At 40.2% G+C, this 24,556-nt stretch overlaps 2 protein-coding genes across 7 annotated transcripts in view; one reads left to right on the top strand and one right to left on the bottom strand.

Moving 5' to 3' along the window:
• Nucleotides 1-340: 340 nt before the first annotated feature.
• Nucleotides 341-9,100, top strand: LOC112557278 (triosephosphate isomerase-like). The gene is made up of 6 exons (XM_025227033.1): nt 341-541; nt 1,205-1,328; nt 2,626-2,710; nt 3,436-3,568; nt 7,896-8,069; nt 8,402-9,100. The coding sequence occupies exons 1-6, from the start codon at nt 430-432 to the stop codon at nt 8,566-8,568; spliced, it is 795 nt and encodes a 264-aa protein (XP_025082818.1). The 5' UTR covers nt 341-429; the 3' UTR covers nt 8,569-9,100.
• A 1,175-nt stretch (nt 9,101-10,275) lies between these two features.
• The window catches only part of LOC112556428 (fidgetin-like protein 1), a 46,630-nt gene continuing 32,349 nt past the window's right edge, over nt 10,276-24,556 (bottom strand). For all 6 annotated transcript variants that reach the window (XM_025225427.1, XM_025225425.1, XM_025225429.1 and 3 more), the window contains 7 exons: nt 24,204-24,283; nt 20,459-20,529; nt 17,616-17,777; nt 14,846-14,901; nt 12,940-13,103; nt 11,464-11,564; nt 10,276-10,643 (listed from right to left, as the gene is read on the bottom strand). In XM_025225427.1, coding sequence (XP_025081212.1) covers nt 10,524-10,643; nt 11,464-11,564; nt 12,940-13,103; nt 14,846-14,901; nt 17,616-17,777; nt 20,459-20,529; nt 24,204-24,283 — 754 coding nt within the window. In that variant the 3' untranslated portion in view covers nt 10,276-10,523. The remainder of the gene's footprint in view (nt 10,644-11,463; nt 11,565-12,939; nt 13,104-14,845; nt 14,902-17,615; nt 17,778-20,458; nt 20,530-24,203; nt 24,284-24,556) is intronic.

The following is a 24,556-nucleotide window of genomic DNA, read 5'->3' as shown; positions in this document are numbered from 1 at the left end:
TTGTTAACGCCATGATTTTAGCAAAACCGCCATGTTCTAGCCAGCGAGATTGTATGTCATGTCTAGTGCGGCCCTCAGGAGACAAGCGGTTGGGCATCACTGTGATAGAAGTTGGTGCCCTCATGGCGGTCTTCACCTTTAACCTACTGCTGACTCAACATCACAACAAAGTCAAACTTTGGACTCAAACTTTCGAATTTATTCGATATTATAATCCAATTCTCTTTTCGAATCATCTTTACCAAATTTACATCTACTACGTTTACTTGACTCAACAAATGACATCCAAAGTCCGTTTACAGAAATTACACTCGTATAGCTTTACATTCACCACGACCTTGACCTGTTGACAAGAACGACCTTGCCAGTCAGTGCAGTCCGCAAGCACACAAGGCAACACACACTCTCTCCTACAAGTCCTAGTCAATCATGGGCGACCGTAAATTTTTCGTAGGAGGAAACTGGAAAATGAATGGTGATAAGAAATCCATAGATGAAATCATCAAGTTTTTAAAGGAGGAACCATTGGATCCAGCGGCAGGTGAGACAGTTCATCGCAGAATGTTCAAGCTTTTTTGTTTGTAAGGATAGTTATGAATTTCTACCCGCTATATATTCTAGTACCACAATTCATTTACATCTGCAAGTGTGAGGGCATTTCACATTGCTTATTAGAGACACCGAAAGTTGCAAAGTCGGTGCTAATTATTTTCATCTGATCCATTTATAATGGCAAGCAAAAGCTACAGTACGTTATAAGTACTGGAAGTACAAGGCTCAAGCTCATTAATATAACAGTAAACTTAGTCAAAATAAAGTTAGGGCAATAGGCAGCCTTCCCCCTTGCAGCAGCAAAAAGGTGCTTAATCCTATCCACTTTCACAAATGTAGTGGAATAGGTCACACACAGAAGCATAGTTCTAGTTTTAATAAGGCAGTTCAGTAGACAGCAGAGGATTTCATGATGGCTAATAATTTCTGGATCGACTCTGAAGAAAAGGTAACTGGCATTGTTGCTTGATGTTGATGATGTGTACAGTTGTGGGGATAACAGGGTAAACTTTGTGATTCAGCAACAAATGACCATAGTACTATTCAGCATTTAGAATTCAACAACAGAACATTTTTCATCAGTGAATTCTATCAAGATATATATATATAGACTTTGATAATGATTTTTTTATATCCAGATTTTGTTTTTCAGAAGTAGTTGTGGCCCCTCCAGCACCCTATATTGATTATGTTTCTCAAAAACTGAGTTCAAAGGCAGCTGTGGCAGCACAGAACTGTTACAAAGAAGCCAGTGGAGCTTTCACCGGAGAAGTTAGGTATTCTGTTTCATTCTTATTGCAATTAAAACTAGGATAAATGATTTAACATGCTTATAGCAATAAACGTTGCATTTTGTAATGAGTTTGAACCACAACATTTAACATAATTTAATATAAATATCGTAAGTTCTTTCTCTCTTTCTGTGTATATTTAACTAAAAACTGAAATAAGACTGTAAGGGGATTTTTTTTTAAATTTAGAAAACATGAGAACTTAGGAAGCATGTTAAAAACTGAGTAAAAGTTACAAACATGCATATTATAAATAAAAAATTGTAATAAAAACAACTAGGAGGGTTTTAAATAATTTATAAAACCTAAACACTTAGGATGTATGTTGCAAATTGAGTAAAATCTAAAACTGACAAAGTTACTTCCTGTTTCCATACTGAATGTTTCAAGTGTGATTCAGTAACAAAATGAATAATGAAAACTTTTGTAAATGGTCAAACAAAAAATAAAATTAAAAAAAAATTGTGGGCAGTATGAATAGTAAACTTTTTGGATGGGGTGGGAGAGAAGGCTTCCCTATCATAAATGGCCTTGATAGCTCAGGAAATCACCAAACCTAAAATCTTCACATCAGCGCTGACATTAGAAATATGCTCAGGTGAGGAAATGCAAATTGTGGAACCTCAAAAGAAAAAGATAATGGGCTTCCAGAAACTCCATATGAGATTAAACAAAACTAATATAAATGGAAGCTGTTTGAAATTGTTTTTCTATGCTGACATTCATAAAGATTACAAAGAAACTAATCCTGTAAGTAAATGGACGTTAAGGATTTAAGTTATGGTAAAAAATTGCAATGCAGTCTCTACAGATTGTGCATAAAGGCTAGTTTGGAGTGTTACACTTCAGATAAGAAGAATTTAGTAGTTGTACTAATTATATACTGTAATGTAAAAAATTAAGGCATCAACCATAGTATCATCATCATTCTAATTTTTTCTTTGTTTCTTACAGTTGTGTAGATAACAAGCTTCTTTGTTTGGCGACTTTAGATTCTGAAGGATATCTTTTGTTTTGGAAACAAAGTTCTACATACATTACACACCTACAATGATTCATATTATGTCTGGTTATATTTAATAATAATAAATACATGATTTATAAAGCTCATGCTCGTAAGGAGTGTGCTTGTTTTTTGGGTTTTTTTTTCTTCTTTTGTCTTTGGTGTATGGAAATTATTAATTAGCAGAGGGAAGATATGGATACTGTTCCTCTCTTAGATAATTACTCATGGCATGGGTAGTCAGGAAACCCAACAGTAAATTGCACTTTTATTCTTTAGCCCTGGCATGATCAAGGACTGTGGTGGTACATGGGTCATTCTGGGACACTCAGAAAGGAGGCATGTCTTTGGAGAGTCAAATCAGGTGGGGATGTAAGAATCCTAGCCAGCTGTACAAAGCACACTGTGAAGAAGCTCACTAAACATTGAGACATCCACTCCTGCTTTGTTCTTGAAAACAGCCTGGAGATAGGAACTTGTTGATGTGCTGTGCACTTCCATTACTTCCTGCATTTCTAGCCCAGCTACATTTCACCATAACAATCTTCCTTAACCACTAGTTCACCTTAAGCATAACCTTAATCTCTAGCCCAGCGTATCCACAGATAGCATTTTAAATACATAAAAAGTATCCAAAACATTTGGAAAGTGATCTGATCATTGATCCTTTACACTATTTGGTTTGAGTGATTTTCTCTGTCTGCAGATGAGGAAAAACCATGTAATTAATAGGACTTTAGACTTAGTGTTTGCAGATGACAAACTGTATAGTAGGATATAAATGAGAGGATGGGCAGTACCACACACACACAATGTCATCTGGCAAGAAAATGGCAATGTTAACAAGAAATATTTGGTCACAATGACAACAGAAGACACATTCAGCTAGAATATGTATTGATACAGTAGTGGGAATAACACTTATACAGGTTTTGAAAATGCATAGTCATTGTTGATGTTTCATTCATCTAGAATGTGTATTGATACAGTTGAGAGAATAACGCTTAAAACATGTTGTAGAAATGTACAGTCACTATGTGGATATAAAACAGAACAGTGCTTTCTAATGCCTGCTTGTCTGTGTTGCAGTTGATTGGAGAAAAGGTCAAGTTTGCCCTTAATGCAGGCCTCAATCTCATCCCCTGTGTTGGTGAGAAGCTGGAAGAGCGTGAAGCTGGGAATACAGAAGCTGTTGTCTTTGAACAGATGAAAGCCATTGCTGGTGAGCTTCATGGAGTTTAATAGCTTCTAAAATATTCTTCCCTTGATGGATCGACATGGCAGATGATAAGACCTGCCACTCATGCCTGTCTTGGGTGATGGTGAGCAGGTCCTGAATAAGACAACCACTCCACTCCTTTATGTGGGTAAGCCAGTTCTTCCTCAGGCCACCACAATGTTGACCCTCCAAAGTACCTTGAAGGATGGTCTTTGACAGAGTTTCGAACCAGGTCACATGGCCTAACCAGACCAGTTTACATCAGGGCTTTTGCTTACGCAAACAATTGTGTACAGTACGCATTAAAAGTTCAGAGGACCCCTTCAAATTTGGGCGAAGAACAGATACAAAATAGGGTAAGTGTAGTGTCTGACGTCGTACCCCAATCTATTGTTGTTGTCCGCTACAAGGTGAGAGTTACTTCCCTTGCACTGAGTTTTTTTACCCTTACCGGGAAGAGTTCCATCATAGACAGCATGGTTAAAATCATCGTCTCAGAAACGGAAAGAAAGTGAGCACCTCAAGTACAGTGAGCATAAGCTCATCACAGATGCTTGTACACTCTTCACAGCACAGAAATCTCGCCGTTTCTGACTAGAGATTACAGTGCTTTGTGTGCCTGAAAGGCAGTTGAACAAAGTATGTTGATTTGTTTTTTTCACATTGTAAAGGAACCCCTTAGAGTTAGCCTGGGACCCCTTAGAAATGTGTGCATTATACAAAGAGGTCAGTTTTTATGTTTTCTAACCGAGATCTGGCCTTGTATGCAGGAAGACCCGATTGGATGATCATTGTGATAATACATGAAAATTTGGATGCAGGGGCCCCTGTTACTGTGCTGTATCTTACGATAGCTAGTTACTGGAGGCTCCATCAGAATTTTCAAATGCTATTGTGATGATTGTCTAGCTGGGCCTTCCTGCCTTCGAGGCCTGGAGCAGTCTCCTCAGACTCTTGTTCTTGGATGTCTGACCTCTTCGTATTGGCAAGTAGAGTCCACAGTTCACATATGTAAGGCAGGACTGGTGCTATGAGGGACTTGTACAGATTGTGATGATGATGATGATGTAGTTTTATAACGCGCTAGTATCCGCATCACAAAGATGCGCTCAATGCGCGGTGATCCCGGCAGCCACCAAACTGCAGGTCAAATGATAACTTCAAATAATTTTAAACAAGTGAGTCTTAAGATTTTTCTTAAAAGATGCAAGACTAGCAGACTCCTTGGTCGAGAGGGGAAGCGAGTTCCACAAAAGCGGGGCTACATTTGAGAAGGATCTAAAACCCACAGTCTTCTTGTTAGTATTCCCTGACTGAACGGTCGGTCGATCAAGTCTGAATTGGGCTGCTGAATGAAGGTTCCGCTGAGGTTGGTGACGGTGAATAAGATCCTGTAGATATGCAGGCGCAAGGTCATGAAGACAGCCATATGTCAAGGTTAACAATTTGTGGTCAATTCTTTTCTCCACAGGAAGCCAATGTAGGTCACGTAGTACAGGAGTAATGTGGTCAACCTAATGTTATGGCTGTGCCAGACACTGTCCATCCTAGCCATTGCTGCTGTTATTGTCATGATCCTGATGAAGATCTCTTATCGTAGAGTTGCTGCTGTCATGATCCTGATTTAGAGATGTCATGATCTTGATCCAGATCTCTCCCGTAGAGCTGCTGTTACTTTCACTATCCTGAAGTAGATATCTCTCATGATCCTGATCCAGATATCTGTCATAGAGCTGCTGTTGCTGTCATGATCCTGATGCTATGGGTGTACCAGAACCTGTCCAGGCCAGCTATTGCTGCTGTTACTATCATCCTGATGCAGATATCTGTTGTAGAGCTGCTGTCATTGGAAATGATTGCTCCCATTAGTGATGCTTACCGGTAAAGGCTGACTTATTGACTGCACATTATGGTGTAGTGATGGCAGGTTTTGTGCACTTCACTATCCTGATTTCAAATACCAAAAATATTTTTTTTTGCGATAAGCAGAACACTTTATTACAACAAGAAATGTTCTTCAGTCGAAATTGTGATCTGCTATGTTTACTTAATAATAATAAATGCAAAATTTGTAAAGCACATACTCACATGCCTAAGGAGCATGCTCTTAGCGCTTAAAAACAAGAACTAAACAGGGACAGCATATGAGGGACAGGAAAACAAACAACATATGAGCTATAAAAGAATAAACAACTGTACTAAACGAAGAATAAAATCAAATACAGAAAACACGAAGAGGAACCAATTAACCAGAACAAGAGCTGAGAGTAACAGGATGTTGCAAAAGGAAAGGGCATGAAAAAGGACTAGTATTGTGGGAAAGGGTGTAATGTTTGTGGAATTACGGAAGAGGTGTGTGTAAAGGATTCAGTAATGGGTAGGTGGTGGATATGGAAAGGGAGAAAGTTCCATTGTTTCACTGCACAATAACTAAACATCCTGTGGCCATATGTTGTTTTGGTGACAGGAAAAGTAAGGAGACAATCATCAGACAAGGAGCAGAATTGTCTAGCTGGGATGTAAGATAAAAGCAGCTCAGAAATAATCAGGACAGGTGCCAATGAGAAATTAAAACACAGCACGGACAGATTTTTCATATTTAAAATCATTTTCTGCATGACCTATAGTCACCTTTTTTTTCCCCCCTTAATGGATACTCATTGTAGATATTTATTGGCGATGTTTTACTATTATTCAGCTTGGCGCATTAGCGATGAGAGTAATAATAAGTGACTTCACACATAGCAATAACCAGCAAGCAACTTCAGCCATCGGCTGATGATGTTGCTATATAAACAAGATTATGTTTGTTGTGCCATTCTCCTCTCTTCCAGATTGTTCTAGACTGCTTGAGCTGCATCGTTTCTTCCAATCAACACTTTCATCCACTAACGGCTTCTGTGTCACTTTGCCATCTTGTTTTGGGTTTTTGGCTTACCAGTATTATGAGCCTTCATTGACACGTAAACTTTTTCGATGTGGTAAACCATGTTGCTTTAATTCTGAGATCTTTGATCTCTGCACTTAAGCAGTGTCATCTGGTGATAAAATGCGTTTCATCCTGCATCTTGCTGTGCTTGATTCGTCAGTGCCAGGATTGTACTCTTTCAAATGTGTTGCCCAAAAACATTTTACTGGGCTGAATTTGTGGTCACTTCACAGGAAAGGCTGGTGCTGGTGAGAAGGAAGATCTGTCACTGCTTGCCACATCTGACAGACAACCAAATATCTCTACTGACTAGTGTGAAGGTGATGAAGACTGTAGCTTTATGTCAACTGTCAGCAACCTCACGCCTTTCACTAGCTACATGCTGCTATGGGTCCCTTGTTACTGTGGCTATGACCATAACAACGAAAACTCTTTAGTTCTTTAGACAACAACAGCCCCAAAGGATATCCAAAGAGACCCTAAACCTGCTTTCTAACAGGACAGGAATATAGTACCAATACCAACCATTGCTTTGGAAGCAGACCGACATGGAGTGTTAAATAGGGCAGGTGTGGCCATCATCTCAGGTGGACTAATGGCATTATTAGCTTGAAAGACAGCATCAATAAATTATTGTCGATCATCACAAAGTATGGAGGGCTCGACAACAAGTTGAGAAGGGCTTTAAGGGCAACTCCTATGAATCACGAAGAGGAAATCATGGCAATATTTTTTGGTTGGCGAAAAGACGTGACACTGGTGAGAGAGAAAAGAGGAGACAAGTGGTATAGTATAAGGAAATTGAAGAACACTATGTAATGATTGGTGAACCTGAAACTTTCTATCTGTGCCATTGAACGCTGGAATGAGACACAGGTTCTTGCTATTGCTGTTAGCATTCAGTGCAGTTGAAAATATGGGAATTACAACCAAGATCATGGGAAGCCTGGACCAATATCAATGGCCAGGTGGCTCACAAACTGTGAGTGAGGCATCAAATTCAGTCTATAGGATGGATTCAAGGGATAGTTACATTCGAGCTGTCATCAAAAGACTTTATGCTATCATTTCACACTAAGCAAGATTTTCATTCACCGTGTGACTAGAAACAAAAACCAGGGCAGAAAACTAGGTGTTCTGCTTATTTTCTTTGCTTTACATTTTTTAACTCAGCATAGCTGGTTGTACAAAACCCCAAATGTGCCTATTGATCCGTGACAATTCATATGACTACACCCTATTGCACATTGTGTCTTGGAAGACGTATATGGAAATAGGGTTAGTCTAGATAGAAGTTTGCCAGATTTAAAATTCAAGCATCTTGAAAATAGAGTACAGATTTGATAAATGACAATTGTTTATATTTCTAGAGTTCTAACGATTTATTATTTTTCTTCAAAGATAACACCAGTGACTGGAAACGTGTGGTGATTGCCTATGAACCTGTCTGGGCCATTGGAACAGGTAGAACTGCAACACCAGAGCAGGCTCAGGAAGTGCACAAGGCCATCAGGAACTGGCTGGCCAAGAATGTCTCAGAATCTGTGGCTAAATCCACAAGAATAATTTACGGAGGTAAGCGCCTGTTTGGATTTTATATTAAGTTTTAGAGAGTGTATCATGGATTATTTATATCAAGTTTTCCCTCATATTACACGGTGAACTTTATATAAAATCCTTGTCATAATTTTTTTGCCTAGGTAAAGTTTCGTCCGCCTATCCAGTAAATGTCTCGACATCTTGACAGTTTTTAATACTAAGATTTTTAAAAAAAATCTGCTGAACTCTTGAGAAATCACAACCTCAACTTTGATGCTAACCTTAACTGACTCAGTTTATTCTGAACACTAATGCTAGCATATCCAAAGCTGCAGGTTTGTCATCTTATGTTTTTTTATATCTGACAGGATCTGTTAAAGGAAGCAATGCTAAGGAATTGGCTGGGAAGGCTGATGTAGATGGTTTCCTGGTTGGAGGAGCCTCTCTAACTCGAGATTTTGTGGCAATTGTTAATGCAAGAAAGCATGAAAGTGGACCTCTTGATTGTTGCATGTCTGTTAAGACCAGCTCTTAGCCTGTCGTAAAGCTGTAGGCTATCAGATCTTGGTGAACCATTTAGCAGTTTAATATTTGGAACCGCGAAATCCCTTAGGTCAACAAAAGACCTGCAATAAATTTGTAAGTTATTTTTTATTTCAAAAGTCCTCAGCTTTGCTTACCACGACTTAGAACCAATAAACTGAAAACACGAAAGACCATAAAGCTTGAGCTTTTGTACCTGTCAGCATAAGAGTTCACATTGTCTACTCGTTCATGTTAAACCAGAGGTGAATTTGTGTTGTGGCCTCGTTCTAGTGGAAAATTTGCCTTCAAGCAGTCCAACAAAGATATACATCTGTTCAATCTCACTGCACTGCATCGCACCAATGTGCAGAGCACAAAATCTGACAAAGCACAGCAAATAATCTAGGGGAGATTTTTCTTCTCTCTAGAAGAGGCATACATGTAACTGTGCCTCTAGGTGTCATGTGACAGTGTTTTGATCCCTTCACCTTTAGTGGATGTGTTCTGCACAATTCTAGCTAATAAACTTATTTGAAGCTTGACTTCTTCTGTGTGTTCATGTACTTTACAAGAACCAGTGAAGTCAGTGGGTGGAGGTTAGGGTGACTGTTATTTTAACTCAATCATACGGGTGTATCCACATAACTGAGGGCTATAGCTATGAAGACGTTTGCAACCATAGGTGGAAACTAAGGGAAGAGTTAAAGGTTGGGTCATGTCAAGTCAAGTGAGAGGGATAAGGCCTTGAAAGTGTGTATGTTATTTTTGCAAATCTGACATTCCTGGTGACTAGAAAACTGATGCCTTACTAGAAGAAGAAATAAATATGTCTGCAGAAAACTGATAGCTTACTAGAAGATGAAGAAATTAAATCCCAAAGGAAAGATACCACTTCACTATTTTTGTCAGTCATTAATGCTGCTGGGAATATGTGGCCTCTTTAGATGGATACATACTACTGAATATACGGGAGGTAAAAAATATTATGCCAAATCGCAATATTCCACAAAATGTGTCAGGCCACAATATTCCTTATTTATAATCAAACATCCATTCATAAGTCAAAAAGATATTTATGCACCTTCCACCTTTTGTTGGGAATTTCTGACTTCCTTCCCTAACCCAACTGTCTTAGTCTTCAGTTCTCAGCAGTGCGTTTGTTCTTGCTTTTTTTTTTTTTCTTTTTTTTAGTTAAGTCCTTTCCTTGTTACTCCTTGAGGAGCAGAGGGCTGCAACAGCACCTCGCCAGCGGACTCGGTTTTGGGCAGCCTCCTTCAGTTGGGCCCATTTAGTTCCAACATCCTTTGTCTTGCTTTCTACTGTTCTTTTCCAAGTCTGCTTCGGTCTCCCAACTCTCCTCTTTGAGGGTTCCAATCAAGTGCCTGCCTGGCCATGGTCAGCTGGTGTGCACAGGGTGTGTCCTATCCAGCCCCCATTTGCACTTTTTGATGTCTTGGCTAGTGACATTCTGGTTCTTTTCCACAGGCTGCTGTTAGAGATCTTTTCAGGCCATCTTATTCCCAGGATATGGTGTAGGCATCGGTTGGTAAAGGTCTGCAGTTTGTTGTTGATGGCGTTTGTCACTCTTCAGGTTTCAGAACCATCCAGTAGGACTGCCTTCACATTGATGTTGAAGATATCAATAGACTGCTTAATGGTAATTCCACACACCAGAACTAAGTTTCAAGCATTTTCATGTAGTAGGCAAGATAAAAACTTCAGATTTGCTTTGTCATTTATTGAACACAGTGACAGAAAGTGATTAAGGAGTGAAATATCGGTGAGAAACCTTCACACTGCCCTACTAGAATATCAGTGAGAAACCTTGACATTACCTTACATGAATACGCCAACAGCTCATTTGTTAATGTTGCTTAATAGTAACCAAAATCTGTTGGCTAAAGTTACCAGACGTGAATACTGTGGACTAATGTAAATAATGTGCTAATACAGATACTAAAACAGTTATCCGGCACTCCCAAAACTGTTGTTCCACCTGATGTAGACATCAAGATCGCTGACAGAGACACTTGGTCGTACATGGAGCAGAGCTGATGCAAAATCACTCATAGTGATTGGGGGCACCTGCAACAAGAGTTTAGCCTTAACAAAACCTTTGAAACTTACTCTTCTGCACATCTGGTTCCATAAACGTAATTCTAAAGTCTGCATATCATAATTTATATATTTTACTGATGAACTGTTTGAAAGTTCTACCTGAATAGAATCTACCTAAACAGAACTGGCAATAAATTAATTGCTGTTTCCTTTAGTATTTTTCAACTTCTGAATTAACACTTTGGCCAAGACAGCATTATCGCACCAGAACAGACCCAACTGTCATTGCAGACCTCCGGCATTTGAAAGTCCATGTGCTTTGGTGACATGGACAGACATGAAGACATTCTTGCAGCCATCCCCACACCGCACTCCATATGTGGAGGTGAAATAATGTTGAAATGGTTTGTGACAAATCTGCTGATCAACAGAGTTCTCTCTCTGATGTCACAATTCACTGCTTTGTATTAGGAAGCAGCTTTAGGGTTGGTTTTTCTCTCTTTACTCAGCACTCTCAGATGTCAAGGACATCATTTGCCACCCAGATAAAGTTAATGAAGTTGAGAAAAAGATCCTGCTGATGAAGATGTTGTTCTATCAGGATCAGATAGTTGAAAACTGAAGAGCTTTTTCTTTGTCTAAATCCAGCCTGTCCTGGTAAGTTTCTAAACAGTGGTCTCATAAGATTTTTCTGATGCTGTGAATTGACATTCAATGCTTGTGACCCTAAAAAAAAAAGAGGGGGGGTTATTGAAATCAAAGTTTAAGCACTTGATTAAGGTTAGCCAAAAGATCAGCATGAAGAGGCTTAGAGAGTGGTGTATCTTTGCTGCAGCGTGATGCTGACCTGGCTTGCACAAATAGTCTCCATCTGCTCAAAAGGTATACTTCTGATAGGTCCCAAGGCTGCCTCCCGACAAAGATTGGCCATGTCTGCACCTGAGAAACCTGCAGGCATAAAGTTATGTATGAATAAAATGTAACATAACTACAATAAAGTTATGATTATGGATGGAACATAGCAAAACTGCAATAAAGTTGTTCAGAAATTAACATACCTAGTAGTCATTTAAAATATAAAGAACAGCTAAAGGTGGACTGTGCTGCTGCTCTAGTTCAATTTGTCATGCATTTCTGAATTTGTATTCATGAACCATAACTACTACAATTGTAGTAACTACTGCATATCACAGCTGAATTATTTCTACACAAGTTTCTTTTGTTTGAATCTAGTGACAAGATGTCATAATTTTCACATATAATTCCTTTGCATCGCAAGGCTGTGCACTCATGGACATGACAGAAATGGTCTAGTGCTAACATGAGCAAAGGTACAAGGCACTTAATATAATAGCCTTGCATTAACATGAGGTACAAAGTACAAGGGATACAAGGTCCTTGTCTCAGTGGTACTGAGATGTTCAAAAGTCAGTTATCTGCATGCCATACAATGTGAAACCTATATAGTTTCATACAGTGGAACCTCCATTATCACCACACCTCATCTGGATAATAAAAAATCACAGATAATCAAAACTTTGCAAATGCTAGAATAAATGCAATATCACGCATTGTTTGATTAACAATGGAAGCTTAGCCATTGATTTCCCCTTTTTCAACACATTCAACAATTTTACAGTTTTGTAGCAATCGATTAAAGAACTTTTTTTTGGCACCAACTTACACAGCAACTTTCTAGCCTAACAACTGAATTAACTTGGAACAAGGCGTCACGTACACAGACGGTGCAACCTGTGCACAATCTTTTCCAAGAAAAGCATGGAAGCAGAAGACAAATGTCAAAACTTAGTAACAAATGGCAGTTGTGAGATTTAGGGAAAAGGAGAGGGAGAATGTTCGGAACAAATCTTCTGCATTGGATTAAGTCTAATGGTTTTTCACAGAAGGTGTGGCTGGTGCACAGATTCTATACTTTCAATCCTTTTAGAATAATTCTCAGAAACCCATTGACAAAGAAAACTTGACCCGTGGCACATGTAGTGTACATTTCTGTAGTCGAAATTCTTTGCAGTCTTGTAATATCTAGCAGTTTTTTTTTAGGCGATCCCTGATAACCGAAGGCAAGGTTAATTGAAGACCAGATAATCAAGGTTCCACTGTGTATATGTGTGTATATATATATCCACACACACTTGTATATCTGGACACACATGGGACACCAACAGTGCACATTTAATGTTTCATAACACATGGAGATTAATATATAAGAGAGCAAGAAAAATATTGAATGTTCAGCAAAGTCCTAGTTTGGTGCTAACAAACAAGTGGTCAGTACTGACTAACTCTAAGGATGTCTGCCCACCTTCAGTTTGCTGACTGATAGAGATAAAGTCCCACTCAGTCAGCTGACAGTTCTGTTCTGCCATCAATCTGCTGACAATGTGCTGCCTGGCTTCACTGTCAGGAAGAGGGATATACAGGCGCTTCACAAAGCGACGCCTTGCAGCCTCATCTATCTCCTGTGGTCTGAATATAGTACAATTATGTCGGGTAATTGAAATCTAGTCTTTCAACAAACAAGACCTTAATTATAAAAACAAATAGACAATTTAAATGATCCACATTTTAAATACCACCAAATATTACAGACTGAGGGCAAGTCTTGCACTGCTGTGCCACTGAGTGGAGTATTTCAACACCTCTGTCAAGTCAATCTTGATAAAGGTCCCATTCCAGCCCTCTGGAAACTACACATCAACCTAATGATTTTTTTTTTTTAACCAACATCACTAACCTCCCTTGTAATGAAGATGGGAGAAAAGCCTCAATAAATTGACCCCCTGCAATTTGCTTACCAGAAGTGCAGGGATGTTGAAAATGCCAATTTATTCATTTTTTTTAATGCATTGTATAAACACCTGGAAAAGCCAAAGGCACATGCAAGACTATATTTTGCTGATCCCTCACTTTCTCTCTACCAATGCTACCAACAGTCTTGTCTGTGTGTGTGTTCTTTTAAAGAAAATCTTGATGCTAACACGGAATCAGCGGGCAAAACCTTTCACAATGAGACGGCCAGGACCCAGCGAATAAGTGTTGATGACGGCGACTACCGGCTGTGGTTCACTTGGAGAAGAGTTGGGCTACCCAGTGCATAATTCTCAACAACTCACCCACCAGTTAAAACGGTACCAGTGGGACATTGTAGGACTGGCGGAGGTCAGATAGACAGGCTATGGGGAAACAACAAAAGATGACGGCCACAAACTGTGGTACAGTGGAGAGGGCACCAGACTTCTATACGGCGTGGACTTCCTTATGCACAAAGTCGTCCTGTACAGGACCTGCTGACTATTGCCCAAAATAGACAAGAGTGGCGGGCCCTGTCAGCTGCCTCCTCTACCCATGTCATCCCCCCAGCGGCGGTTAAGGGGCAACTGACTGACTACTTCCCTGCTCATCTTCCTCTGCAGAATCATGATATTCTCAGTTCTTGTTACATGGTTCCTCTTTGCATTTTTTTATTTGTCTTTTATTCACCATCAGTACTATTGTTAATTCTTCTATCCATTGTATGCTGTCCGGCCATGTCTCATTCTTGTATTAAGCGCTAACAGCATGCTCCATACCAGTGTATGCGCTATGCAAATCTTTCATTTATTATCTTAAGAAGGGTCTAGATATAAGATTGTGTGTTTTTAAGTTTCCTATTAAGCACAGCCTTGTTCTTATACAATACAATACATCATTATTGTTTATGTCTGGCTGCAACAGAGATAGAAATTTTCCTTTGTTGCTGGGAGCTCCCACAGTCAACTGAGAAAAATATACATAATAAAGTGAAGAGATTACTCAGGCAGTTATACTCATGCTTAACCCACTCATACGACACAATTGTCAGATACACTTCCTCTCTTACACACACATATATATTCAGACTAGGTACATTTGGGAGATCTGTTTAAGAGTGCTATTGCGGTCGGTAAAAATGACTTGGCAAAGTTATTTAGTAACTAGCACTCGTTCCGTCTTTATTATTGTGATCTGAAGTACAGATGCCCACTGGTAATAAAACTGGTCACTGTCACTGCCCTCTGATGAAACCAAGATATTCTCACGTGCCACAACAAACCAAGAAAAGTTTATACCCTAAATAAAAGGATGAAATACTGTATCTTCCAACAAAAATAAGTAAACCTTTCCCATACAACTTGTAACAAGGAAACATTTCCTCAAACCAAGCAAATATGAAATAAAATGCTCTCTACCTGTTGGTAGCTCCAATAATCAGAAGTCGCTCTTCCGCTTGAGTAGCAGCACCATCCTGTAGTGACAAGCAGTTATAGTCAGTTCTTTAAGAACATGAATGTACAATAAAGTGACACTTATTTTACTTATCAAAGCTTTGGATATTACCATCATATTGTGAGTTTCAGATTTCTCGTGGCTCATGTGCTGTTCGGGCTGAGCTCAGCCTTCATCCAAGTGGACAGGGCTGGGTATTTAAGCCCGACTGTTAATAGACAGAGGTTGCTGCTGGTTGCTGTTGAGAAGCTGCTGCTGGTGTTTGGTTGGAAGCTGTTGAAGAGACCCAAAGCTGTCATTGGGAATGCGCTTAATGCTTGTGTGCCGTAGCATAGCATCTGGTTGAAAATGGAACAGAAACCCGAGCTCAAGGGAAGGCTGGGACTGATGCTGAAGCACAGGACCACTAGAGCAGGTGTAAGGAAGGCAACAAGAGACTGGCAATCTGATGTTGAGCAAAGGGGTTCCATCGTTTGCTTAACAGTCATGGAGACACATCATAGAACGGCCACCCACTGAGCTACTCAGACGAGGGGGGACAGTCTGGTCTCAATCTATTTTTGGTATGCTCTAGTCTCAGGTGGGTGAATATTTAATTCTTTAGTCCCGTAGCTAAGTCAATCGCTACAATACTGCCTTAATTGTCATTTGTATGGTACACGGACTTTTCGCCGACGGACGTTTCGCCGCCGGACGTTTCGGAGCCGGACGTTTTGTCGACTGGACGTTTCGCCGCTGGACGTTTCGGAGTCGGACGTTTTGCCGACTGGCTTTTCGCCGCCGGACGTTTCGGCGCGGGGCACTTCATTTCGGCATTTCACGTGGGACCTTTAGCCGAAGTCAAGTGTGGGACGCCCCTTAGCTCACACATTTCTCTCGCCATTGTATCAATGTATCAATGAACTCTCTCTCACTATCCCTCCTCATGTGAACCGTTAGCTCACACATTTCTCTCGCCATTGTATCAATGTTTTTTCTCAAAGCTGTTGCGCATAATCTGTGACAATCAAAGTGAACTGTCTGTGAAGTCTGTGTGTAAAATTTGTTTGAAATAAAGAATTATTGTGTAATCTAGTAGTTACTTTCATTCTTTGAGAAGTAAGTAAGCTCTCTCTCTCTCTCTCTCTGACATAATGCGGCGAAACGTCCGGCGGCGAAAAGCCAGTCGGCAAAACGTCCGACTCCGAAACGTCCAGCGGCGAAACGTCCAGTCGACAAAACGTCCGGCTCCGAAACGTCCGGCGGAGAAACGTCCGTCGGCAAAACGTCCGCACACGCATTTGTATATGTTGTAACTGTTTGTCTTTGTATAGCCCATGTTGGTATCTTACGCCGGGCTATGTGACTTTTATAAAAGGCTGTGGTTTAATTATTTCATCTTACATAAGCTTTAAAATTGTGTGTAGGCCTGCTAGCAGAATGTGCACCGCTGTTTTGTGTGGTTTTTTAACTTTGTATTATGTTATTTGTCTGGATTGCTATTTTTACTGAATAATTACTTGTGGTACCTTTTAGGCAGGGACGCCCCAAACTGAAGTGATCTGAGTTTTTCTGTTAGAAAGAATGCGCATGTCCACCCCGAGCATTTGACAAAAACATGACTGATGTACACCGTGCATCCAACCACTTTACTTATTAATGCTTCGGCTATTACTATTAGATCATGACTAATGTAATAATAGCTTGTACAATAATGCTAGCCCCAACACAAGGAAGCTCAATGCACTTTAACATCATGTAGATCAATGTCCTCTTTGTGCCGGCTGGCACATGAGGAAACAAGGGACCTCCATCTGTCTGCTGCTGTTCTGGGGGCTGTTTTGAGTGACAGCTCTTAAGTCTTCTTGATGGTTCGCCTTCCTGTTTCTTTGTGCCTCCCGATGTTCCTCTTTTCTTGAGGTGTCTATAGTTCTGAGGATGGAGTTTAGAGGCATGTGGCACATGTGACCTAGCCATTGCCAGTCCTGCAGCTGATTTGCTTCTGCCCAGGTGCACGTCCCTGCCTTGTCTTGCTCTTAATTCAAGATGGTGTTGGGCCAGGAGATCGTTTGTATGCGCCGCAAACACTTGGTTTGGAACTCTTCTACCTTTTTCTTGATGGAGGCTGTGGTCTTCCAGCACTCTGATCCATATAGGGTAAGACTAAGGATGTTGCTTCTGAAGATCCTGATCTTTGTGTGGATGTTGAGGAGGTCGGTGGATCTCCAGATTGGCTTAAAGCACTGCAAAAGCTTGGTTTGCAGATAGTGATTGTGTCTGTAAGGTAAAGGGTTCTGTCAGCTGGTTGTTGTGGATGACTTGGCCCTGGGTGTTTTCATATAAAGAGTTGATGACGTGTTGACCAGTTTCTTTGGGATGCCACATAGTGAAGTAGAATCTTCCACAGAGTGGCATGATGTAGGCTGTCAAATGCCTTCTTGAAGTCAAACATTTGGATAAGCTCAAAACACATGCCAGATTACTCTTCACTCATTTTTAGTTCTGCATTCAATACAGTGCAACCAGACCTTCTGGCTTTGAGACTGATTTCTGATTTTGATCTTTCACATCAACTGGTTCTGTGGATAGCGGACTTTTTGACTTGCAGACAACAGAGGGAGCATGTCAATAGTAATTATTCTGATATTGTTTTTTCAAGCATTGAGTCCCCACAAGGCTGTTGTCTATCACCCCTGTTGTTTATGATATACACTGACATATATACACATGTTGCATAAAATGTTAGGATCTCACCAGTTGAACTAGAAATTCTGTCTTGATGCGACGTGATGCCTCATGCTCCCCATCACATCGCTGAGACAGCAAGGAATCCACTTCATCAATGAAGATGACTGCTGGCTGGTAGCACCGAGCTACTTGAAACAGTCCTCGAACCATTTTCTCTCCTTCTCCAACCTGTTCACACCGACATCCAAATAACTCTGTCATAGCAAATAGGCTACATACTTGATGAAAATGAGGCACATAACATTTGTATGTTTTTCTGCACTACACAAAGACAATTTAACAGCCATGAGAAATAAAAACTTCACACACTGTCACACACACACACACACACACACTATCCACAAGCAAAAAACAAAAGTTCAGTTGAGCAATTCATCTTCACGATCTGGATAAGGTACAGGCCAGAACAGAAATGTGTCCTCCATCCCAACCATACAGTTTACCCCCCCACCCACTCCAAATAAAATAATGCTAAGAAAATATTGTAGAATACAGAATCCTTCTGCCTATTACTGAGGATGGCTGTAAATATAAACAAAGGACCTCTGGCATGAATTTCTTCTGTATGCTGCCTCTAGCAGAGCAGAAGCTGCAGTTTCCCATAAAGTACAAAATCTGCTGGGCCAGGGTTAGATACATGGGTTGTGTGATTAGAGTGAGTAAGTACCCATGGTTTGTTGTTCAGTGTTAGTACACACGGTTAGTGGGATCAAAATGAGTACATATAGCTTGTGTGATCAGGGATGGTACATGTGGTTTGCGTGATTGGGGTTAGTACGCATGGTTACTAATATAAGTGAGACTTTATAAAGTGCAACATCTCAGCCAAAGGTGACTCATTGTGCTGAACAAAATCACAAAATAGTGACAAAGATGTAGAAGGAAGAGCAATGCGAGGACTCGCTGTGCTCCAGCAGTAAAGGGCGATCAGGAGAACACAGGTATTGATTAATCTTGTGAATATGAAGAAATATTATCACATGAAAACTGCAAGAGGGTGATTATTACTTTAGTTTACTCAAGGTCGCTGCTGAAGCGAGTGAAGTGGAATCCAGCCAATAGATTCTAACAGTTCGCACCTCAACATAACATTATATACCGTCCTGTTGCAAACCAGAAGAAGAAAACGCAGCAGAAGCATGTGTAAACATGAAGGTCAAACACTTTTATCCACACCGAAGCACTACAACAAAACATAAACAAAATGAAGGAGGCCAATCCCCTCAGCCTGTTAGGCCCAGGGACAGAACTCTCATCCTCCAATTAGTGTGATCAAAATGAGAGTACACATGGTTTGTGTGATTGGGGTTAGTGCAATGGTTTCTGTGATCATGGGTTAGTACACATAGTGTAATCTCCATCAAAATTAGTCCACATGGTTTGTGTAATCAGAATGAGAGCCTTTCATCCATGACTGTGACAAACCAGATTAGGTCACTTGAGTGTTACAAATAGGAGTTCCTGGTGTCCTATAAGTGTGGTGACCAAGCTTCATAAAAAGTCATTGGTTCTGTTTTCAGTACAAGATTTGGAGCAGCCTCCTCAGGCACTTGTTCTCAAATACCTTGATTCTCCTCTCTGTATCAGCAAGCAGAGTCAACATCTCACATCCATAAAGCAGAATCAAAATGAGAAGCTTGTACATATTTGCTTGGTAGTAAGCTCCCAGCGACAAAGATTTGAGCCTGTCCCAGTCCAGGGACAGGCTTGTGGTGTCTGTGACGATTGCAATATCATGTAAAGCTGCCAAATGAACACCATCTTCATGCGAAGTTCTCTGTTCCTTTGGAGAGGCGGCAAACCCAGCAGATGTTCTCCTCCCTTGGGAACAATGACTTCTGGTGGCCTTGGCATTGAACATGACCTCTCACAGGTAGTGCAAGTCCTGGTAGTGTAGTTCTTCCATTTTTTTCTGGCGACAGCAGGCAGTCCTGATAGCTTCTTGTTACTGACTCGCCCCCTTTCTCAAAGTTCTCTAACCCAGGCACCCCTCCTCTTGAGTCTTGCCCCAAGACTTAAAACTCAGTCTCTAGGAAAAAGTGAAGTCATTTCGACTGCTGACTGGTTGCTCCGTTCATGCTGATATCGTGCTGAGAAATGTCTTGCAATGTTCTTGTTTCCCTATTTTGCTTCGTCCATTTCTACAGACACGTACACATCATCAAGTAGCCAACACTGACAAGAGGAAAACCACTCTACTGACCTGACTCACCTAAGTGGAGTGGTGGACAGCAGGTGACTACACCCCTCCTCGTCAACCTGGCAGAGGTGTGGGACCCCTGAGGTATCACTCTCTCCCTAGGGGGCGTTGATCCCTCCACCAGTCGGGTGGTTATGCTTGGCGTACTGTAACCGCTCAAAGTTATCTATTCCGTGTAGCACCTCTACGCTTCTACCTCATACAACACCTCTATGCTGGCACATACTTCCCCCTTTCTGCCTTGTAAACAAGCTACCCTAGACCCTAATTGGGGTGATTGTCACTTCCCCTTTAAGGGCAGGGTGCCCAGTAGTGTAGTGGTTAAAACTTGCTTGTCACCACTGAAGTGAGCAGCTTAGGTATCAGATCTTGTCTCAGAACACTCTGATCTGTATGTGACACCTGTCTGCAGGGCTTGGTGTTGGGGGTTTTCTCCGGTTTCCTCCCTTTCCCCCATAGTGCGAAATCACTGTTAACTGGAAGCACTTTCCTACCAAATAAACCAACCAACCAACCATCCCCTTTAAGGTTACCACATAACAGATGCCTTGTATAATGCCTCATACACATAAAGGCACAACCTCTTAAGATACAGGATGCACAAAGCTTTATGTAGCCCTACTTTGAAGTGAGAAAGCATATAACCTACCCACTTGGATGTCAATGATGAGGCGCTGATACAGAAGAAAGTTGACTTGGACTGGCTGGCGATGCACTTTCCTGAAGTGGCCACACCAAAAATGTTTAATATATTCAAGAACCCAGTCACAGACAGATGTAACCCAACACTCCACAAGCAAACATTTATATACTGAGTTGTCAGAAAAGTCATGATGCATTTCTACAACAGGCAATAATAATAATGGAAAAAAATATGTGATAGCTCTCACTCTCTGCGAAGACCAGTAATGATGAACATTAGATAACAGCCAGTGGATGGTGAGATGACACTAATTTTCATTTTTGAAAGTACTAGTCATTCCCATCATCATCATTGCTATGTCATTTGATAGCTGACAGTTCTAGCTTTAGTCTAAAAAAAGTTTTAGCAGTTTGGTTGAGTTTTTGAGATTTTACAACAAGCTGAAGAAAGAGGACCAAGCTGTGCATTTTTGGCAATATTTTACTGTTTTACGTAGGTAAAGGGAAGAAAGAGTGTCAAGTTTGTGAAAAGTTGTGTAAAGTTTATGGTGACAATGAACTAGAAAAACATCAGAGCCAACAATGGTTCACGAAATTCTGTTCTGGTAATTGATCTCAACAACACTCTTCAGTCAGTGAGGCCTACCAAGGTTGATGATGTCAAAACAAAGATATTCATCGAGTCAAACCCACATTACACAACATGAGAGATTGCAGAAACATTGAACATCAATCATTCAAGCATTTATGACCCCAGGAAGAAGTTTTGATACATAAGCAAGCTTGATATTTGGGTTCCTCAAGAACTCAAAGAAACACCAACAATATGCTCATTAAACGTGAAGAAAGCCATCCTTTTTTTTTGAAGTGACTGATAACTGATGATGAGAAACTGTTTACAACAATGTGGTGTCCTGATGCGATGATTCACCTGAAACGACATCAAAAGCAGAGATTCCTCAGCGGAAGGCTATGCTCTCAGTGTGGTGGGATTTTAAAGGTGCCATGTTTTTCGAGCTCCTACCAATGAACCAAACAATCAATTTCGATATGTACCGTCAGCTATTGGATAGTTTAAATGAATCCATCATCAGCAAACGTCCAGGTCTCATTAATCCTAAAGTTGTGTTCCATCATGACAATGTGAGACACCACAAAAATTACACTGGTCAACACTGAAATTATTACTGACTTAAAAAGGTCCTAATGTGTAGTATCTTGGTGAGCGGAACATGAATATGACCATGAAAAAAGTTTTTGGGCTCTCGTTTTGAAGATATTTGATATAGTTTATTGTCTATGTTTCACCGCGTCAATGTATCCAGTAGGACTGTTACAACATCCTAAATAAGCCTAGAATGTTATCTGATGCAATGCAGTACTACTGCCAGCTGATGTCACAGTATACTATATATAGCCCAGTCACAAAGGTTGAGCATTTAAAATATTTCAAACTTGGTGGGATACAGTTTAAGCTACTATTACATAAAACTGTTATTATTTTATCCATTTAGTTACTATACACAACACTAATGCCTCCAAAGTGTGTTAATACCCTGGACAAATTTTGCTGTATTTGTGGGCAAGTGACATTTGCCAACCAGAAGCAAAGTATCACATCTTAAGTGAAGAAGGCAAATCATCTTTTCTTCGGATGCAAGACTGACGACCAAGACAAGCCTTGGGCCCTGCATGTATACTGTGCTACATGTGAAACACAACTTTCACAGTGGGTGAATGGCAAAAGACCATCAATGCCATTTGCAGGCCCCATGGTATGGAGACAGCCAAGCAAGCACACAAATGACTTATTACTTCTGCTTGGTTCCTCCTCTTTCCGGCAGGATAACGAAGCAAAAGAAGTGAAGAATAGTCTACCCAGATTTTCACTGTGGTGCATCATCAACCCCACAGGGAATAACAGGAAGAACTAAATGACCTGGTTCATGATTTGAACTTATCCAAGAACAAGGCAGAATTTCTAGGTTCAGGGCTCCAATGAAATCTTCTAGAAGATAATGTTACAATTACTTCATATTGAAAGCGCCACCAGCAGTTAGAGCCTTTCTTCACAAAGGAAGGTAATCTGGTATTCTGCTCTGATATCAAGGGCCTCATGAATGCCTTAGAAATCACTCATGACCCACAAGAAAGGAAAATATTTGCAAAATCTCTGAAACTGAGTCTTAAGGCTGTGCTTTTGCACAATGGAAACCGTCTTCCATGTATTCCAGTAGCACACGCTGAAAGAGACTACGATAACTTCAAGAAGCTACTGAATTCCATTGAGTATAACAAGTACAGTTGCCATCTCTGTGGTGATTTGAAGACAGTTGCTCTTTTAACTTCATTGCAGCAGGAAGATACAAAATAAATGTTTCTTATGTGAGTGTGATAGACGAGCAAGGGAACTGCACTACTTGTTTGTTTATTGTTGGAGTTTTATGCTGTGCCAGCAACTAGGGCTATATCACGGCAATAAAAGTAATTTTAAGTTTGCAGAAGGAATGGACTTGCATACAAAATGTAGCAGTTAGAGAGAAGAATATCCAGTACCCAGCTCTGGTTAAGGCTCATAAAATCCTGCTAAACCACTCTTCATATCAAACTAGATTTGAGGAAGAAATTCGTGAACGCCATGGACCAGACTTAACCAGCTTTCTAATACCTGCCTGAAAAATTCTTTTAACTCAGATAGGCAAAGATTAAAGAGGGAGTTTTTGTGGGTTCCAGAGCTCTTCAAAGATGACTGGTTCAACAACCTGCTGCAGGATGATGTAAAACAAGAATGGAATGCTTTTCATCTAGTGTCTCCAAAATTTCTCAGCAATGTTAGGGCAAAAAACTACAAGGAACTTAGTAGAAGACAGGCTGATGCAGTATCAGACACTTGGCTGCAATATGTCTCTAACAATCCACTTCCTTCATTTCCATCTGAATTTCTTTTCTGGCAACTGTTGTGTGATTTGTATGATTTATACAAACATGGCCAACGTTTTCATCAAGATATCGCAACTATGGAAAAAAGATAGCAGGGAAAATTGCCCACTACCATGCTGCCTGACTATTGCTGGACACGCCCTAGAGATGCTCCCAAACAAGAGACAGGCAAAGACATCTAAGAAGTCTATGACTTGACTGTTTACAGGTGTTAACCAGAGGTCAGTTAGTATCAGCATGCATTTCTTGATGTACACAATAATTATTGCAGATTACAACAAAACTAGAGCCAATTTTGCATTTGATTGTCACATTTGTGTTGAGCACATAAAAATGTATGAGAAATAACTAATTTTATTTCAGTAAAATGACAGGTCTTTCTACAAATGAGGAATTATGAAGCTAACTGAAAGACGACAAAAGGTTATTCAACAAAACAGGCAATATGTCTTTAGTTGATCTTTCTTCTTTATAAAAGACCTTTGAAAAACAAACAAAATAAATCCATCATGATTTTTCTGACAACCAACAATATATATATACACACATATATATATATAACCACATCTATATGAGCAGATATATATTATTATACAGTCATGTGTGTGTTTTTCTCTACAGTCATGCGTTTTCAAGTCAATGCTTAGTCTCCCCTAAGCCTCTCCTGCTATTTGATCTAAATATGTATGCAGCATGTATATATATACAGTCATGCAGCATATGTGTAAATGTCTACATTTAGTTATGCAGCTTATGTGCCACAAGTGATCTATGATGTTACTCTTATAGGTATAGCAGCACCTGGACCCTACCTATTAAGGTTTTCCCTGTGCCTGGTGGTCCAAAGAGTAACAGTCCTTTAGGGGGTCCTCTTAATCCTGTGAAGATGTCTCTAGAAAAAATAAAACAAAAGCAAGTATTTACTCTTAAAAAAGTCATAAGTATTAGGGAAAGTGACAGTGGTAAGAACTCTAAATGTATCCAAAAGTTTATCTATTTTTAACTACTATTGGTCCTAGTGACCAAATTCTGAAGGAACTAGATACTCAGCTTTTCAGATTTGCATGGAATGGTAAATAAAGAAAACAACTATATGTCAAGTGCACAAAGAAAGTTAAAATGATTAATGTTTATTCATTTGTAATGGCATGAAAGATTACTTAGT

The sequence above is a fragment of the Pomacea canaliculata genome, linkage group LG2, assembly GCF_003073045.1.
Source record: "Pomacea canaliculata isolate SZHN2017 linkage group LG2, ASM307304v1, whole genome shotgun sequence".
Classification (NCBI taxonomy): Eukaryota; Metazoa; Mollusca; class Gastropoda; order Architaenioglossa; family Ampullariidae; genus Pomacea; species Pomacea canaliculata.
This window is presented reverse-complemented; position numbering and strand designations above follow the sequence as displayed.

Bases quoted from the DNA above. Each gene is read 5' to 3' on its own strand.
- LOC112557278 (XM_025227033.1), top strand. From the start codon at position 430: ATGGGCGACCGTAAATTTTTCGTAGGAGGAAACTGGAAAATGAATGGT. The intron at 1,329-2,625 runs GTATTCTGTTTC...TTTATTCTTTAG, and splicing joins GCTTTCACCGGAGAAGTTAG to CCCTGGCATGATCAAGGACT. The intron at 8,070-8,401 runs GTAAGCGCCTGT...TATATCTGACAG, and splicing joins CACAAGAATAATTTACGGAG to GATCTGTTAAAGGAAGCAAT.